The sequence below is a fragment of the Larimichthys crocea genome, chromosome XXIII (genome assembly GCF_000972845.2).
Source record: "Larimichthys crocea isolate SSNF chromosome XXIII, L_crocea_2.0, whole genome shotgun sequence".
Taxonomy (NCBI): Eukaryota; Metazoa; Chordata; class Actinopteri; family Sciaenidae; genus Larimichthys; species Larimichthys crocea.
In genome coordinates this window covers 10,547,190-10,565,888 of record NC_040033.1, presented here as the reverse complement: position 1 = coordinate 10,565,888, position 18,699 = coordinate 10,547,190, and the positions used below count along the sequence as shown (strand labels likewise).

Sequence of the window (18,699 nt, the reverse complement as noted above, 5' to 3'; positions counted from 1 at the left end):
ATTGTCATGTTTATATTTTTGAAATATATTTATATCTGGAGGCTTGTGAGAGGAATTATTGAAAAAATAAAGTATGTGAACATGTATTTGTGTCGGTGTGTGTAACACAAGCTGGGTATCTCAATAGCCCGGAAGTCAGGGGTGTACGCTGTGTGCTCAGAGTCTTGTAGGTTGTTTTTGTCCTTATCTTGGTTTTATGTTCCAGCTCCTCCCTTGTGCCCCTCCCTCCTGTATCTCCTCACTGAACGCAATCTAATAAAGAGGCAGGAGCTCGGCATAATGATTAAGATGACGGCTCCTCTACCAGTTAGTCTTGATTCAACCGTGCGTGCCAGAAAACCTTTGGATTGCTGAGTGACCTTCAGTGATATATTAAATCCCTAGCTGGTCTAGTAATGCTGTGTAAGAGCTGAGCTTAGCTTTGTGGAGGATGAAGAAAAAACAGGAGAGTCACCAAAAATGCCACTAATATCACAATGCTTCAAAAACACATATATTGTATTGCTATTTGAGGATAGTTGTGGTTACTAAATAATATAATATATATATATATATATATTATTTATATTATATATATTATATATATATATATATATTATATATATATATATATCTTTGTTAGTTTTACAACCGATGTAGATTCAGTGACCAAATCTCCACTCTAAACATTGTTCAAACTAAAACTGGCAGATAACATCTGAGGGACACTATCATTAAGATAAGCAGAGACGTTTGTTTAAGGATTTCTAGTGAGGTGGGGTTGGGCTTTGTACCACAAAAGGTCACATTTTATGTCAGTGATCCAGTTTATGGGGTCAATTGTTCTTGACTGTTGGCATTTTAAAGAGCACATATGAGAAAAGTATGCATGAATTAACATCTTAGCTTGCTATTAGTATTGAATGACTAAACAGAGCCCATTACAGTGCTGTCCTTTTAAATCTTGGACAACAAAAAAACAGCTAATGTTATTCTAAGGCATCCATTCTTAATGCCATCTTGCTCAATTTAAAATATGATATTCTGCTGTGCACATGTGTAACGGCAGCATGTAATCATTTGCTTAACTTTAATATCCTGTTTGCGTCACTGTATAGGAGGGTAGCACAAGGAGAAACTATTGGCCCCTTACATACACTCTGACTCTACGCTTATTATTAGCTTCAGCTAGACTGGAAAAGCTTCTAAAGGGGCATAGGTGATGTGTAACTGACACACTCAATAAGTAAGCCAAAAACACAACCAGACCAATGAAATGACTTTGAGGACTGAGGTCACTCTTGTCCAAAGTTCTTGTCCAGCTTGTGTTTTCTTTGGTTGGTGTTTGAGCACAGTTTAAAGAGATTCATTGCTACATGTTCACATTCAAGTAGTACATGTGGTTATGAGGCGAACTACGCACTGACATTTTTGCACAGTGGGATATTAGTTTTGTTAGACAGGTGCATCAGGTACAACGTTGAAGATGAGGTTTACGTTCACTGTGTTGCTCCTTCTATTGATGGCCAGGTGTGTTGCACAGGAAGAAACCCCAAATAAAGGCTGTGTTTGTGGATACCCTGGAATCCCAGGGGACCCTGGACACAATGGCGCACCTGGAAGAGACGGCAGAGATGGACTCAGAGGTGAAAAAGGTGATCAGGGTAAGTTTTGAAGCGAAAACCTTTACTTTAGAACTTCATTTTATGCCCATTTTTCTATATGTCTTAACTTTAAGTTTAATATTCTTTTATGAATCATCCATTAAAAGGTGATATTGGTCCTACTGGGCGAGCAGGCATGGATGGTCACAGAGGAGAAAAAGGGGAAACTGGTGTGTATCTTCACAATAAATATCTATTTTTACCAGCTGTATACACTTTATTTTCATATACTTTTAACTCAATTCTACCTTATCTGTATTACAAACAAGTATACAACAATAGCGAAGTTTATTGTGTGCTTGACGCTTACAGGTGCGGTTGGCCCGGCAGGGCTCAAAGGAAAAAGAGGAGATGATGGAGAACGGGGGCCTCCTGGGAAAATGGGGCCCCAAGGTGTCCAAGGGCCCATTGGCCTGAAAGGAAACAAGGGAGAGCTTGGGCTGCCTGGACCTCAAGGATCTAAAGGTGATTTGGGGCCTCCTGGACCAGAGGGTCCGAAGGGGGAAATTGGCCTTCGAGGTGATAGAGGTATTCAGGGACCATTGGGACCCATTGGAAGGCCTGGACCTAAGGGGGAGATTGGTGTTCCAGGTCACAAAGGAAATATTGGTTATCGGGGGGACAGAGGGAGTCGAGGAGAGAAAGGTGATAGGGGTGAGAAGGGAGATGCATTTGTTATTTCTAAAAGTGCCTTCTCCGTGGGACTCACAGCAGTATCTAAACTCCCAGCAGCCAATGGGCCGATCCGGTTTGACAAGATTATTTACAATCAACAGAATCACTACAGTCCGCAGACGGGAAGATTCACATGCTCCGCAGCAGGAGCCTATTTCTTCACCTACCACATCACCGTCTTCTCCAGAAACGTGAAGGTGGCTCTGGTGAAGAATGGTGCAAAGGTCATACACACCACAGATAACTACCAGAGCAGCGAGGATCAGGCAGCAGGTGGCGCTGTGCTGCACCTGGACATAGGAGACAAGGTGTGGCTGCAGGTGGTTGGCGGTGAGCTTTACAATGGGCTTTTTGCTGATGAGGATGATGACACGACATTCTCTGGATTCTTGATCTTTGACACTTAAATTAGGCATGAATACTTTAAAAATGTTTTTAGATAACAGAAATCAGGGAGGAGAGATCAGCCTTACTTTAATCTTTGATTCTATAATGCATTATAAAGTGGTTTAATGTAACTTTAAGTACTTTTTACTCAACTTAATACTTTTAAACTTAGAAACGTTGTACTTATTTGATTACTGTGGATAATTTGGTGATTAACACGTTAACCCTCTAAAATCCAGTTTATTGTTATAGATCAACTACTCAGGAAACTACTACTACTCATAAAATAGTTCAAAACATTTGTTTGTTTGTTTTTTTGCTTGTACTTTCTCCTTCCTCTTCCATTGTATGCGTGTGGTTAAACCAATCAAGTTTATTTATAGTTATACATGAGAGAGAAAAATGTCCACAAGCTATAATTAACTCACCTTTGTGTTTTGTCTTCTACGCTTGGTTGCTTGTTATAATAAAGAGAAAACATTCACTCAGTCATCCAGTTTCTTCCTCTGGTATTTGTGGATGGGTGTGCACACACACACACACACAAACACACACAAAAGAGACAGAAACACTGACGTAATGTAATGACATGAGGAAGACAGTGCATCAGCAACTGGAAGGTCCAGTCTTTCTTTTTTTGTCTTCAAACAAACGCAGGAAATGCGGAGCGTCATTGTCTCTTTTTTTTTCTTTTTTTTTTCAATGAAGAGCGGCTCCACGGTGGGCGTGGCCATACACTCAGGGCTTCATCAACTCGACTCGTGATTGGCTGTCAACTCAGTGGTCACGCACTGGTCAACCAGTAACCTCCGTAGTAACCTCCTGGAAGCCCCGCCCCCCCCCTCGCAAACAACTGCAACAAGTGCATTGATGATGCTCGGCAGCTCAATCCTCCTAAGAAAGACCTCTTTTAAACTGCGAATATGTGAGCTTTTCCTGAGCCGCCACGGAAGATATCGTACGAGTCAGTATTTATTTTGTGCTCCTGTTTGTCTGCCATCAGGTTATGCCGGTTAGTGAAAGCGAAATTGAAGTGGAGAAAGAGCTTGCGCAATTTTACAAGAAGTTTTTATCAAGTGAGGTCGTGAGCTAGCTCAAGTCGCTAGCCGGGTTTGTGGTGGTTAAGGAGTCCAAAGCCAGGCGTTTGTCTCAATATGTTGCTGTGGTAACTACTAGTGAGTAAAAAAAAAGGGGGAAGCGGACCTGTGGCTGTTTTTGTACGCGACATGCTTTGTACGAGAGGTAGTGCGAGGCAGCAAGACCTCAGAGAAACACTTCACCATGGCTGAACAACAAAAACAGCTGCTCCTGTTGATGTGAGAGAGGACACCATCAGCGACCATGAGCAGGGTGAGCTTTTATTTTATACATCTGCTGCACAAGTAATAAAATAATTCCTTTTTTAAATTATTCATATTATTCCTGGATCACATTACAGTTGCATTGATTTTCTTTCTTTACCCCCTCTCTCTCTCTCCTGTGTTCATGCTTGAAATAGGACCAGAGGGGGTTATTGTAGTGCATTACAGCCGTGGTTGTTATAGTGATGTGGGAGATGCCAGGCTGTGCAGGGAGTTGGTGAAGGAGGGGTAGGGGGAGAGAGAGAGAGAACTACAAAGAGCTTTATGGCCAAAGAAAGTTAATTAATGCAGAAATAAATAAGCAGTTTGGCTCCGAGCTTAGAAAAGTACTCAGTTTAATCCCCTTCTTCCTTTTCATAGCTGCTTGTTTTTTCAGATTCATTCTTAGCATGCACTAACTCTGCTACACTTCTCTATAGTGCAGTCACAGTTTAATTAACCTGTTTTAATGCCTCCCAGGTGGACTTTTATACGAGGAGTGTAAGATGCCGTGTCTAGGTTAGTCATTGTTCAGGTTAGATAAGGACACTTTTGTTTTATAGAGGAGATATAAAGTCTTTTTTTTTTTTTTTTTTTACAACTGGACTCCCAACAACTATAACATATTCTTCCACTGTGCTACTCTCTGTTTCATACACTGTTGTAATCCACTCTCACGAGCCCTGTGTGTCTGGAGTTTATCAACTTTTTCTGCATTAGTTTCCTTGTTTTTGCAGCTCGGTCCATAAAGTAAAAGTAACCATAACCAGCCATTGTCATGTGCTGTGACTTACTATTTCCAAGCTCACAAACTGATGGGAACCGATGTTTAAGACCGACTCAGATCCAGATTTGAGCTCTTATGAAGCTTTTTTGTTTTCATTGTTTTTGAATGTTGATGGAGCAGCCTTTTGGTTATTGTTGCCCCGCTGTCAGGTTACTCTGTTGACTGTTGACAACGAGGCTCAGAGGCGTTTTGTCCTCTCTAAGCCTTATGCACTGTGCGGGATTAGATTTCTGTCTGTCCGTCTGTCTGTCTCTGTGACACTCCACAGCAGATCAGGTGAGTAAAAGTGGCTGCCTGTGTGAAAGTGGTGACACTCCCTGGTTCAGCCTGTACGTGCACTTCCCACGCTCTATACAAAGGGGCGTGGCGTCTCCCGATCTCCTTCTTCTTGCCAAATCAAAAAATGAGGAACTAGGTCATGGCTAAATATGAGACTCTGACTTAAGTAGCATGTTCACCTTATCCTGATGGGACAGGTTGTGTATTTCAAAATCACGTTATCACAAAGGAGGTGACATATTTCTTATGGATACTGGAGCCTTTCTCTTAAAATGTGCACACAGGTCAAGTTGCCCCCCTCCCTGCAATTAAGTCTTGGTGGGCTGTTTGCAAGCTTTGGTGTCACTCTCAGTCAGTGTTGAATAGCTTAGTTGTCTCCCTGATTAGGATATCATGTGTAGATAAAACCAGTCCTAAACACTGACTGGTAAAGCTCCACTAATCAGATTATTACTGGGATGTATGAGTAATAGGCTACACACACAAACATACACATTCCCGTACACTGTTTGTTCCCTTACAGAGCGCTTTTCTTGCTGATACTTGCTTGGAAACGGGCTGTAAGATCAGCTAACAGGGCTAAAAATATTAAATTCTGAATATCGTCTAGTGTTTTTTAATCTTACCTGACATTTATACAACAGCACATGTGAACTCATTTGCCTGGAAAACTAAATCCAGTGAACTTTTTCCTGCTGTACTGAACATATGCCCAGCTTAAGTTTCACTGTTACGCATGTTAATTTGTTTAAATACTATGTGGTGTGAGGGCATCTTAGGAGTACGTCTTCCTCACAGCTTTCATTCATCGAGACAAATAGACGACCGGTAAAGTGACAGCTTTACAAAGGAATGGCGGTGTTGCTCCGGGGTGGCTGTGTCTGTCTCAGAGTTAAGCTGGAGAATGTAAAACGACAGAAAAAGCTTACTTTCTCTTGATACTCCCTGTCTGCTGGTCTTTCAGTTTAATTCTCAGTTCATTTTGACCTGATGAATTTATCCCAGCCTCAGGCAGGGCATACCTCTGCAGAGATGAACTATCGGTAGGAGGTCGCTTATCACTATGCATTTATGACTCCTTACATAACCTGGGTTTTCTAGCCAAACAGAAAGGGAGTCAGTGATTTAAATGCCTTCCTCCCTACTCAGCTTTGTGCACACATGCACACGGGAGAGAGGATGCCCAAACTAATTGTGCATGTGTTTTTGGAGCGCATGCTTTAAGCCCATGTATACATGTTTATGTATCTTGGTGCGCGTTCATCCCTGTCCCTAGGAGTCTAATCTGAGGCTGGCTCCAGCTGGCTGCCATGTGTGGGGGGGGTGAACTCCTCCCTGAGCTCTTAATTAACTCTGGACCAGGGCCCCAGAGCGCCGCTCCCATCCACAGTCTAGCAGGAGGAAGCCGGAGAGCAGCAGTGATCCTGGTACGCAGGCAGAGCAGAGCAGAGATGATATAGGAAAGTTCAGCATAGTAAAAGTGATCTGCATTCACAGACAGGGCGTGATAATAACATACACGTAAGTAGTATTTGTCTGGATGTTGCCATATGCATAGCTGTAGACATGGTTGTAGTAGATAGATGCTTTTTTGACATTTACATGTTTTAATTACATAGATTATCTTTCAGTCATTTCAAATTAAAACATTTGATCTTGACTTTTGAGATAAAGATGTTTTGCTTTTCCATCCTCCTGTGCAGTGTATGTATCGTGGACAGTCTAAACTACGGGTCCTTATGTAAAAGCAGTTCACCTTACCTTAATTTTTATGTTTTATATTTAGGTAGTAATTATGGATTGCCAAGATATAAACCTAGTGTGTCTACTGTGCAATCTAAATCTAACATTGTCTTTAACATTGATGCATTCAGTCTAGATTAAAAGTTGGACACAGAAACTAACATACAGGTACTGCAGATTTATTTGAGTATAAGGCATATCGCATTTAAGCTGTTGATGTTTCTCTGTGTTTTTGTGAAATACCATAGTCGCCACCTGCGTCAGCTTGGTCCTGACTAGCAGCACTGCCAAGTATTAGCAGACACCAACTGGCCTGTGACAGTTGGCGCCAAGTTTAGGGAGAAGGCAGAACGGTGTTGAAGGATAGCACAGTTGGAAGAACGGCTGATAGCATGACTCGAGTATTCAAAACAAAAACAAGCTGTAGAAATTCCTTCCCTATCTTCTATCTTTCTGCTTGGAAAATAGATGGAATAATCGATCCCGTCTATTTTTCCAGTTGCTACTCAACATGATTCTTCCGCGGCCCGAGGAGGAGGAAAGTACAAGAAAACAATTCAGCATGGCTTTGAAAGCAGCACATTGTTCACAAGGGGTGTTTACTGTCTGTCAGCAGCGGTGCTTGGCAGCGGTGGCTCTGTGTTTACATAAGTGTTCGGTGTGATGGAGCGAGCTTGTTGAAGTGACGGCAGATTCCACAGAGAGCTCGACTGAGAAAGCCCATCTGCTGCTGAACACGCATGGGGACGGGAAGTATGGGAGCGTTCCAGGATCCCTGCAACTCTCTGCATGTGTGCATAGCAGTCAGTGGAAGCAACACCGCCTTCATAGCTTAAAAAAACAGTCAGTGTTAGGACTGAGCGATGCAGATGGAATCACAACTTTGTTTATTGAACATCTGAATAATAATAATAATAATATACTGGGGGTGACTATTTGTGTTGTTAAGAGATAGTTTGCCTGCAATAAATGTAAAACTAACAGCCATAATGTGAATAAGGTCAACTAAGATAAATAAACACATCACATTAACTCATCCAGTGAAGCATCCGTTTGATTGCTTGTAAATGATAAATGGGTTTATGAAAAGTAAGCATTTTTGCAACACAATGTTACCCTAAGAACCAAAATCTCAAATTATGTCTGGTCTCACATCATGATATTTATATTACAGTCACATTACATTACACAATACCTTACCACAGGAAAACTTGCATTTAAATTCACAAAATGATTTTTAAATAGTTCTGGAAAAGTGTAGATTGTGTATTTTAATCATTTTATGTACTATGTAGTCAATATATTGGAGTCTCTTTAGCTGTAGTCAATTTATGGTCAAAATGTTGTTATCTTGTCATTATTTTAGAATATTTGTAAGTTAGTTACCAGCTATAGACGTACTGTGACCACGTGTCATTATGTAGCTGTAACACAGGCAGGAATGATGCAACTCTGGTGTAACAGATAATAATATAAAATATTTATAGTATTTCCCCTGTATTTTGAGAGCTGTGCAGAAAGTGTGACCTCACTCACAGACACGTCACAGCAGGAGGAGCACAGGTGTAAATAATAAAATGAATGAATTCCATTTAGCTGCTTCAGTCAGAGGGTTCTGATATTGCTCATCTTGACTCACTATCACGACTTACTAGGACACAAAACAGAGCCATCGTTAGTGCATTAGTAACCCCTGTGCTCTGTCGGACTGCTATACGCTCAAACAGTGAGGGCACATTACAAAGAGTTGAACTGTGTCACTGTTTGGAAGACCACACAATCCTCCTCCACCCTCACGATCACCTTATCACCCGTGAATCTGGAGAAAACTGACCAATTTGTTACATTAATCACAATGGATTAAGAAGTTTCATTGCTTAGTCACGCTCACAAACCCCCCACTTCAAAGGCTCAGCTGCATTAGCCACTGCTCTGAATCACACACATACACACACACACACTCTCACATAAAGCTGAACTTAGCACAACACCACCCCAACCTGGGCCTCAGCTCTCCTTGGACGTTGAAATACAGCACCAAGGACAAATGCATGTAGTGTCTTAGTCCTCTGGACTCTGTGCACACTGAGGGATATTTGTCTTTCTGTTGATCTGTCTCTCCCTTTAGTTCCTCTGTATACAGATACAAAGGACACTGTACTGTAAACACACAATAGTTCATCTGCTGTTCCCATCCCCTTAAGCATACTCTCTCCCTTTCATGCGAATGTTCTTTTTTTTTTTTTATTGAATTCATTTTAAAAAAAGAAAAATGCGTATGTCTCTCTGTTATCTGATGTGCTTTTATCTGATCATCAAATTTAATTTCGTATAAGAGCATAAATTCTTGAATAAAGCAACATGCAAAGATCCCTAAAGTGAATCTCTGTTTGTTTTTGCAGGCAGAACAAAAAGACAGGGTCTTGTCCACAAGCGAAGACCCCCTGAAGTGCCTCCACAACTCTAAAGCTGACCCGCTGCTTCGAAGCCGACCCCTCAGTGATATATATCCATTCCACGGTCATGCTGACAGAGGTGCAGTCCCATATTTGCTGTCTGGGTGTGGCGCCCAAATACAGCCGATGACTGCAGGTCCTAATGAAAGCAGACTGAATGGTATTAACTCCTCCGCCTGGTCCGCCCCTGTTATAGGTCAACCCGAGGGAAAACCCTACTCGTCAAGAATTATGAAGCTTTTTTCTAACTCAAAGAAGGGTCCTATCCCTGCTCACAGTCCAACCACTGACTGTTCCACCTCAAATCAGAGCAGCGACAGCAACGGCGCCCAGCCCTGGCCAGGACTTTCAGGACTGGGTGTTGTGGACTCTTTCAAAAAACTCCGCTCCTCTGTGCTCCAGGGTATACAGAGTAGAGGGGCAGTACCCAGTGATGGAGAGCACGTCCCTTCATCGAATCAGGAAATGGCTAATGGCACTGGTGTAGATGATGCAAGAAATCATTTCAAGTTGGCAGAGGGACACAGTTGTTCTAATGGAAATCTTACTGACCAAAAGTTGGTGATGAGCCAATATGGATCAGATATTGAGGACTACGATGATGAGGAAAATGATGAAGGAGATGGTCTCAGACGCAACACACGATTCTCAAGGAGTATCAGGAGAGCGTACGGAGCAGGAAGGATTTCTTTACTCGACACAGTGAATGGGAGAGTAGCAGGAAGAAGCGCAAGTGAAGCTGCACGCGGTCAGAAACTAGATCAGACATCCAGTTCGAACACCCAACCAGACAACGTGAATGAGAACACAAATGTGAAGGCGCTGAGCAGAATGAGCAAAAGTGCAGAAAATCTTCATATATTTAAGGCACCTTTCAGACTCAAAGCCCCATCTCCAGGACCTTCCTCGCCTCTGGAAGACCCACAGAGGACTAGCATGTCAAACGGGACGCCGAGCATCCAGAGGACAGCCAGCGCCTCCTCTGTGGACCTCCGGGGCCGCAAGAAGAGCCCTGTGAAGACCAAGGGGCCGATGCTGAAGCTGGTAGGCAGCATGACTGATCTGACTGTCCGACGCAAGCGAAGTCCCTCCCCCAATCCCACATCTCCATCTCTCATGTCACCCCTGAGCCGTCTCCACGACGACTACTCCCGCCGCGTGCCTTGCCTAACGACCAGCGAACGACAGCGCCGGCCCTCGCCCATCAGAGCCCGGGTCTTGTCTGTCGGACACACCCCTCTTGTTCTTCCACAGCCTGCGTACGATGTAGGCCCACAGCAGCACCAGGTTCTTATCAGCCCGGTTGTTGTGGAGCCCCCAGAGAGAACAGAGGCGACTTTACCTGGTATCTCTGCTCATTATGAATCGGCAGAATGCGATTCATCTCCACTCAACCAAAAAGAGCCTTCACAACAACAAGAACAGACTGAGATGATACCAAACGAGGTAAGGAAGTAAACATGTGCACACAGGAATGTGTTATGAGATAAGTAAAATAACTTTCTGTTTGCGGTTAGTATTGCTTTACCTGTTTTCCCTGTCATTGGCACAGGAGATGCAGATTTTCTGACACGTGTAAAACAAAAAATTCAAGTTAGGCTTTGGTTACAAAGCTTTCCACAGCTTACAGGTGGATACAGTGTGCTTAAGCTGAAAGACAAGAAGAATGAGTCACACTATCACACATTAGTAGCACCTTTTATCATTGACTTACAAACACAGGATTGGAAATCATTAGATTACAGGCTTTGTGTAAAGTTTCAAAGAGGAAGGAAGATTAAAAAGACAGAGGGAATAATCTAGAACAGCGTGATCTTCCTGTCAGTCTTCCAGTTGCATGGCTTTGACCCTTGTCAATCAATCAAGCATCACTCATCGAAGAAGTGATTTTATGAAGCGATCTTTGAATCTGGAATGATTGTAACACACCGAGATAAGTTCAAGCACCCGTGATATAGAGCTTGGATGCAAATATACGAGCTCCGTGTGTGTTCAAAGTCCCCTTAGGTGTCAAATAAATAATGACACTGGCATAACGGTAACCGCTCCTCGCTGTCCTTTTCCTGTCAGTCGTGTTTGATATACTGACTTCTGCTGTAGCAAGGTCACATGCTGAAGCCAGCTGTTCTGTGCTACCACGCACACTGAAGGAGCAGACGGAGTTAATGATTAGGCTTTGTTTATGATTAGTGGCCTTTGCACAAAAATGGCTCAATAGTCCTAGTTGCTGTGGGAGGGGTAGGCAGTTATGAGTGAGTACGTCCCCCGCCTCACGTTACTCAGCTTGAGCTGAAGCCCAGCGGATCAAAGTCCAGTACCATGAACACTGGGCCTGTGACGGCCAACAGCACCACCAGGTAGACAGGACTATTAAAACGCGGGTATGCAGAGGTTTTTGTCTGAGAATAGGATTTTACTTTTTAAGATGAACCGGAAAGATCTGATTTGTTTACTTTAGAAATCAAGCGGCTTTTATCGGCCTCAGAAAGAATTCAGAGACTTGGCCTTCAGGACAGAGGCCTGTCTGTGTTTGGGTTTGTTTCACAATGGTGCTAGTCCACTGCGTGCCTTTCCAGTGTATATGCCGGGGGCCGGACTCAGATCGAGAAAACCAAGAGGTGAGGTTTGATATCGCTGGCTGACTAACAAGCTTAGAGCAACGATTTCCAAATGAGTAACCATTAGCCAATATTTGACCGTTGTGTATACAAAACCTGATGATATATACGCAATATGATAACATTTAATTGTGGATTATCTCTGTTGCAGTTCATGCTCGATAAGCATAGGGGGTTTATTGTGTTCACAATGTGGAGCCAATCACTGTGAGAACCTGAATACTTTCACATGATAATAAAGTTTCTCATGAGAATCCTGATAAAGTTCATAGAAATAGTTTCACACTGATTCTTGTGGTTCTGCTTTGAGAGCCAACCAAGACAGTTGCTTCTAGTTGGGGCTTTTATGACTTGCAGTACCATTTTGCTCTGTTTCTGATTAACAGATGTTCTTCCCAACAGATATTATGTTCTTCATCTCTGTACATTGAACAGGGGAACGTCAGTATCATCGTCCTAATTGAGTTTTGGACTTTCCCTAGGTGACATCAGACCAACAAAGGCAAGAGGCACCTCTCCAAACAGAAGACGTCTCTCCAACAACCAGTAGCACCCCTGCTGTCTCTCCAACATGCCTCCCAGAGCCACCCACATCGACCTCATCTCCCACAGATACATCCCCAACCTCTTCCACAGAAACAGCCTCCGTCAAGTCCAGACGAAGGAGTGGGCGCCCGAGACCTCGGCCCATCTCTGACTATGGCCAGCTCATTTCCAGAAAGCACTCCATTCCTGAGGAAGTGGCAGAACTGCGAGCTGAAGAAAGGACCGCAAACGCATTGTTGCATAAAGACTGTAGTGGTGATGATTCATTTGAGAATGGGGAAAGTCCTGAGAGCTGCAGCATGAACGGAGACATTCAGGGCCGGAGGCAGCGACCAATCTCAGTGATAGGAGTTGTGGATCTGTTCCCTCCTGATGCCGAGGAGAAGGACGACAGCCTTCCATCTGTAAGCTTTTACAGTTACAGTTTATAACCTACCAGAAGTGCACAGATTTTGAAAAGGAGAAGAGGCTAGTTGAATTCCCATAATCTGTACATAAACTAGAAAAATTGTGTTCAGTGAAAGTCGATTTCAGGCAGCCACCAAAGAAAGAATCCAAATAATGAAATTTGTAGTTATAATTATGTTTAAACTCAACTCAAACTTGTTGTGTCTGATCTGTTAAATATTACTCTATATTGTTGGGTAGGAAAACAATAATTTTCCTGCAGATGCTAGTCATATGAGTGGATGTTTATACGAAACACTCATTGTTTTTGATTTACAGCTTTTCACTGAAGAGCACCAAGATATTTCAAAGCGAGCAGATCAGTTTAGCTTTTACAGGCTGATCACTTACGATTATGGAAAGTGAGGGGAGAAATGAGGAAAGCAGTTCCTGAGATTCTCAATTAGTACGTTTGCTTTTTAATGTTTAAGCACAATATATCATAAAAAAGAAAATAATGAGCACTAATAAAACTAAGAAAAGACTGGGGCCTCCCCATAGCTCTGGGGTTAAATTTGTGAAATCATGAACCACAACATCCAAAGTTTGAATCAGACCAGCAGGTACTTTGTGTTGCGTCTCTCAGAAAATATCCAAAATTATTGATCATGTCAGTTAAATTCTGTGTGGCATCGAGTCATCGGGAAGGTAGCAAATGCCTGAGAAAGTGAGCTCGTCCTAAATCCCAGGATGTTTCTTCTTGTCCTCTCTGCAGCCTCTGTCGCGGCCGCCCATCCCCTCCCACCAGGTGCCCCCCTACCGAGCAGTGTCAGCCAGGTTTCGCCCCTCCACCCTCTCCCAGAGCACCCCCATCGGACTGGACCGCGTTGGACGGCGTAAGCTCCACAGAGTGCTCAGTGGTGAGAACCGGGGTTGTTGTGGATCTTAAGTCTGTGAGAAAGTAGAGTCTGGGAATGTCAACAAGTGTGTTGGAGTAAAATGTTGTCGTGGAGCCAGGTGTGGGTGTGCCCGCATAGTTGGCTTGTTTACTGGATTGTTTAAATGTCGTCAGAAAGTCTTCAGCTCTGTATATATGTTGCAGATGGTATGTCTGAGTGCTCAGCAACACTTGATGACAGCGTGAGTGAGGAGGAGGAGGGCAGCTTTGATGAGCTCACTGATGTCACGCCCCACCTCCAGCCAGGGGTGGAGCTCTCCGTGCTCAACGAGGTGAGGCTGAGGAGGGAAACTTGTCATGTTGCAACACTCACAAACATCTTCTCCAAGAACATAGATTTATGATGCAATGTTCTTCTTGTCGTAATCATGTCTCATCAACAGCCATGTCAATGTGTTTCCATGTGTGTTTTCAAGATGTTTGGCCGCAGTCCAGCTGAACAGACAACCAATGCACTGTCCACAAATCTAGACATAATCTTACATGTTAGACACAGGCTTAGGCTGCATGTAATTGTGTCTTTATCTTATCTGTGTTTGTGTGCTACTCAGTGGATAAGCTCTGGCCATGCGGTGAATGCTGAGGCTCTCTGGGACCATGTGACCATGGAGGAGCAGGAGCTGGCCTTCAAAGCTGGGGATGTTATCCGCGTTCTGGATGCCTCGCATACGGACTGGTGGTGGGGCAGGGGAGCTGACAGGGAGGCCTGGTTCCCCTCCAGCTTTGTGAGGGTAAGGACTTCCTGACCTACGTGTCAGACGCATGTTTGCTCTCCAGCGGCACAGAAAGGACTTGTAAACTGGCTTAGCTCCAAAACAGACCCACTGTTAGCAGTGTGTGTGGAAGTGTTCAAACCTCTGAGGTTCAGCTGGTTTCTGTGGTGACCAGAGCTGATAGACAGTTGAGTCTTAATTAGGCAGACTGTGGTAACCATGGTGAGGTTAGTTGATTGGCAGATGGGCGTCTGCTGTGTAATTGCCTGTAGTTCAATCAATGTTGCCGAACAGGAGCTGGTTAAACTTACACATGTTGTTGCCATAGTGACGTGGAGTCTTTTGTAGTATAAGTAGTTAATGTTCACACTTTTCTTATTATGTTCATTTGTCATTTAATTTAATTAAATGACAAAAATGTGTTAAGAACTGTGAAAATGGGAAATATTTGGAATGATGCCCAATGTTTTTGAATGTTGTCAAAATAAAAGTAATCATTTACACCCCTAATGCAAGTCCAACTAAACTAAAAGATAATGAAGTGAATTAATCTGTTTGCTTAAATTAGGGATTGGTACATTTTAAAAGTGGCAAGTCATCATAAAATGTAAAACTAATGTACAAAAATGAAAACGTTTGATGGATCGAGATGCATCAATAATCGTTTTAACATCGCATCGCAGCCCTCTGTATCAGATTCCCACGCTTACTAAATATATTTCAGAAGCTAACTTTTATCCAAGATGCTTATTTCTGAATTTGAACACTGTTCATGAGGTCCAATTTTTTTTTTTGTGTGCGTCTGTGGTGTTTCAGGTCCGAGTGAACCAGGAGGACTCGAGTGCAGAAAGTGTGGAGAGTGTAGCAGACCAGGAAAATCCATCTCCCAGGGACACGCACAGCGCTCAGCACAAAGAGCAGATGAGAACCAACGTTGTTCAGGAAATCATGAATACTGAACGTATTTACATCAAACACCTAAAGGACATCTGTGAGGTACGGGCCTTAACATTAAAGTTCAGTGCTGCTGCTGCTGCTGCTTTTGTCATGTTTGTACTTTATTTAAACTCTTAAACATGCCTACAGTCTAATATGTAAAGTTTGTTAAATAAGATATTTAGAATAAGCCATGTTTGTGTTTCAGAAATGACTCAACCATCCAGCACCTCCTGTTGGTCACTATTTGAACTGTTTTCATGCCTTCCTACCTTTCAGGGTTACATCCGTCAGTGCCGCAAACACCCGGACATGTTCACTGAGCTGCAGTTGAAGACCATCTTCAGTAACATAGAGGACCTTTACAAGTTTCAGAGGCAGTTTCTCAGAGACCTGGAGAAGAAGTACAACAAAGACCAACCACATCTCAGTGAAATAGGCTCTTGTTTTCTCATGCAGGTAGTGACCACACATCGCGTAGCTCATTTATTGACCTGATTCAGTAGATTTTAAAATTCTCATTAAATGTTTCTCTTTTTGTCCCCTAAGGGAGAAGGATTCTCTATCTACTCAGACTACTGTAACACTCATCCAGCAGCCTGTGCTGAGCTTCAGCGCCTCATGAAGTCAGGCAAATATAAGCATTTCTTTGAGGCCTGCCGGCTCCTCCAGCAGATGATTAACATTTCCATTGCGGGTTTCTTGCTCACGCCCGTCCAGAAGATCTGTAAATACCCTTTACAGCTGGGAGAGCTGCTCAAGTACACCCCCAAAGACCACAGGTACTTGGTCATGGGCTGTCTACTTCAGTTTTGACTCTGTTGGTCACTCTGGGGTCCAGGGATGGTTATTATTATGGATACATTTAACTCTACAACCACATCGTTCGCCAGTTAATCACATAATGAAGATACGTTAACTTGATGATGCTGTTGTGTCTGTAAAATGACATTACTTTGGCTGTACAATCAAAAGGATAAGCAAGTAGCCACACTGATATGTTACAGAATGTGTATATATACAGTAGACTTAAAAGCTATCGTAGCATCAGTGGTCGATTCTTCCATTAGCTCAGTGATCGTCATGATGTTCAGAAACATTTTACCTTAGATAAAGAATTCATGATTTGATTGTTAAGTTGTCTATTACTTACCGTCAATGGAAATGCCATTACAGATGAAGTCTGGATAAAATATTGCAAATTTCAATGGAAAATATCAAGTTCAACCTCTTTGAGAACATTTGGCCAGAAGAGTCTTAGCAGATATTTTATTACACTCATTCAGCAGTCTCCTCATTCAGGATCCTTGAGCTGTTGGCCAAAAAATGTGGCTGCCCGAAAGCAAACCATTATCACCTGTTCTGAGCCCGTCCAATCGCAAATGCTTTCTGGCGTAAAATCTATTCAGGACTAGTGATGATATTTGGGGCAAAATTTGCTTTCAACTGGGATGAACTACTCTTTTTGTTTCTACATTCAACATCTGCAAATATAAAAACAAAACACTGTAAGCCAAACAGGTTTACTGGGTGTAGCTGATAGAAAAACAATTACAAAGTAATAGCTTAAGAGACAGTAAAAAAGAAAATATTTCTGCTATGTTTAAGGTGGACCATTTCCTCATTGTTCCTTTTCTGATTCACTGCAGTGACTACAGCGGAGTGAGCAAAGCGTACGAGGCTATGAAGAATGTGGCCAGTCTGATAAATGAGAGGAAGAGACGACTCGAGAGTGTTGACACCATCGCTCACTGGCAGGTGGCCATTCTGCACTGGGAGGTGATGACAATCAGTATTCTTCCAGTGTTTACTCAGGCTACTTTTAATTATAACCAACAGCCACATGTAAAGTGTATTAAATGTATGTAAACATGTTGCTGCAGGGCTCTGATGTGCTGGAGCGCAGCTCAGAGCTCATCCACTCCGGCGAGATGACTCGAATCGTCCGACAAGGCAAAATGCAACAGCGCAGCTTCTTCCTGTTTGACCACCAGTTGGTCTTCTGTAAAAAAGACGTCCTGCGAAGAGACCTGCTCCACTACCGGGACCGGCTGGATATGGACCAGACCGAGGTGGTGGATGTGCCCGACGGGCGGGACCTGGACCTGGGTCTGACCCTGAGGAATGCTCTGCGCCTGCGAAACGCCTTCACTCTGGAGTTTATGTGCGTGCTGTGCTGCAGGAAGCCCCAGGACAAGCAGAGGTGGTTAGAGGCCTTTGCCAAGGAGAGATACAGAGTCAAGGAAGACCAAGAAATGGGTGAGTTGTGCTGAATTCCTTTCATTCGTGACACAAACCAGCTACTGTCGGGAGATGTCAAGTAAAAGGTGATGAGAAGGGAGTGGCTGGAAATATTTTGACCTGAAGGTGTATTTGTGTGTGTTACTTGGCAGGGATGGAGATCAGTGCAGAGCAAAGAAAACAGGCCATTGTTAATGCCAGAAGAGCCAAACAGGGGAAGAGCAAATGTAAGTTCACGCTGTATAGCCGCTCTTCATGTCAATTTTATTTGATTTTCATTCTCGATTTTGATTATTTTGTTCTGCCTGTTCACCTCTTAGCCATCGGTTACTCTGGTTCTGTCCCACCACACCACCAAAACCTTCACCCGCTTCACCAGCGTCACATCACCATTCCAACCAGCGTGCCTCAGCAGCAGGTCTTTTCACTGGCCGAGCCCCCAAAACGAAAGCCTTATCACCTGTTGTACAACATCACCCGCAGCGCTTTTTTCAGGAAATGAGACTTTTGCACCCTCATCTTTTCTTTCTTTTTTCCCTCCCCTCCCTGTGCATGTTCAGTGCACGCCTAAACCATCCTGGAAGACTCAAAGAACACTTTATTTTTTTCCCCTGTATTTTCCAGCCTGTGAATGTACTGTCAAGTTTTGTGTTCCTCGTGTGTCTTTCTCAATGTGTGTGTGTGTGTTTTTGTCACATGTTGAAGTACAGTGCCTACTTATTTGGAAAAAGGGGCATGACAAAGTGTTAAATACTGACCGTCCATTTTGTCCTCGTGTTAAAGATGCTGCTCCCACCCACCTTTTTTGTCTTTATTAATTCCAGCTGTTTTTGTTTTTATGTTGATTTGTTGACAATGTTGTGTATTCTGCTTTTACGTTGACAAACATGGTTTTAGTTTATTTCACAAAGGCTGGACCCTTTTTTTTTTTTTTGCTGCGAGTCTGTCAACTCTGAGCACAAAAACAGTCAGAGGATAAATTAACTGACA

At 43.1% G+C, this 18,699-nt stretch overlaps 2 protein-coding genes across 5 annotated transcripts; both read left to right on the top strand.

The window, feature by feature from the left end:
* Positions 1 to 660: 660 nt before the first annotated feature.
* c1qtnf9 (C1q and TNF related 9) lies at positions 661 to 2,878 on the top strand. The gene is made up of 3 exons (XM_010738440.3): positions 661 to 1,643; positions 1,751 to 1,813; positions 1,956 to 2,878. Exons 1-3 carry the CDS (start codon positions 1,466 to 1,468, stop codon positions 2,723 to 2,725), a joined length of 1,011 nt encoding a protein of 336 aa, XP_010736742.1. The 5' UTR covers positions 661 to 1,465; the 3' UTR covers positions 2,726 to 2,878.
* A 665-nt stretch (positions 2,879 to 3,543) lies between these two features.
* spata13 (spermatogenesis associated 13) lies at positions 3,544 to 18,506 on the top strand. 4 transcript variants are annotated; one of them, XM_010738441.3, is made up of 13 exons: positions 3,544 to 4,055; positions 9,257 to 10,756; positions 12,411 to 12,878; positions 13,637 to 13,781; positions 13,964 to 14,091; positions 14,371 to 14,550; positions 15,349 to 15,528; positions 15,748 to 15,927; positions 16,018 to 16,250; positions 17,118 to 17,247; positions 17,352 to 17,727; positions 17,862 to 17,936; positions 18,030 to 18,506. In XM_010738441.3, exons 1-13 carry the CDS (start codon positions 4,047 to 4,049, stop codon positions 18,209 to 18,211), a joined length of 3,786 nt encoding a protein of 1,261 aa, XP_010736743.3. In that variant the 5' UTR covers positions 3,544 to 4,046; the 3' UTR covers positions 18,212 to 18,506. The 4 variants fall into 4 exon arrangements, with proteins under 4 accessions (XP_010736743.3, XP_027129899.1, XP_010736744.1 ...); XM_027274098.1 differs by lacking the exon at positions 3,544 to 4,055 and adding an exon at positions 6,505 to 6,632; XM_010738442.3 differs by lacking the exons at positions 3,544 to 4,055; positions 9,257 to 10,756 and adding an exon at positions 11,693 to 11,928.
* Positions 18,507 to 18,699: the final 193 nt, after the last annotated feature.

Bases quoted from the DNA above. Each gene is read 5' to 3' on its own strand.
- spata13 (XM_010738441.3), top strand. The intron at 10,757-12,410 runs GTAAGGAAGTAA...GACTTTCCCTAG, and splicing joins CTGAGATGATACCAAACGAG to GTGACATCAGACCAACAAAG. The intron at 17,728-17,861 runs GTGAGTTGTGCT...GTTACTTGGCAG, and splicing joins CAAGGAAGACCAAGAAATGG to GGATGGAGATCAGTGCAGAG.
- c1qtnf9 (XM_010738440.3), top strand. From the start codon at position 1,466: ATGAGGTTTACGTTCACTGTGTTGCTCCTTCTATTGATGGCCAGGTGT. The intron at 1,644-1,750 runs GTAAGTTTTGAA...ATCCATTAAAAG, and splicing joins AGGTGAAAAAGGTGATCAGG to GTGATATTGGTCCTACTGGG. The intron at 1,814-1,955 runs GTGTGTATCTTC...TGACGCTTACAG, and splicing joins AGGAGAAAAAGGGGAAACTG to GTGCGGTTGGCCCGGCAGGG.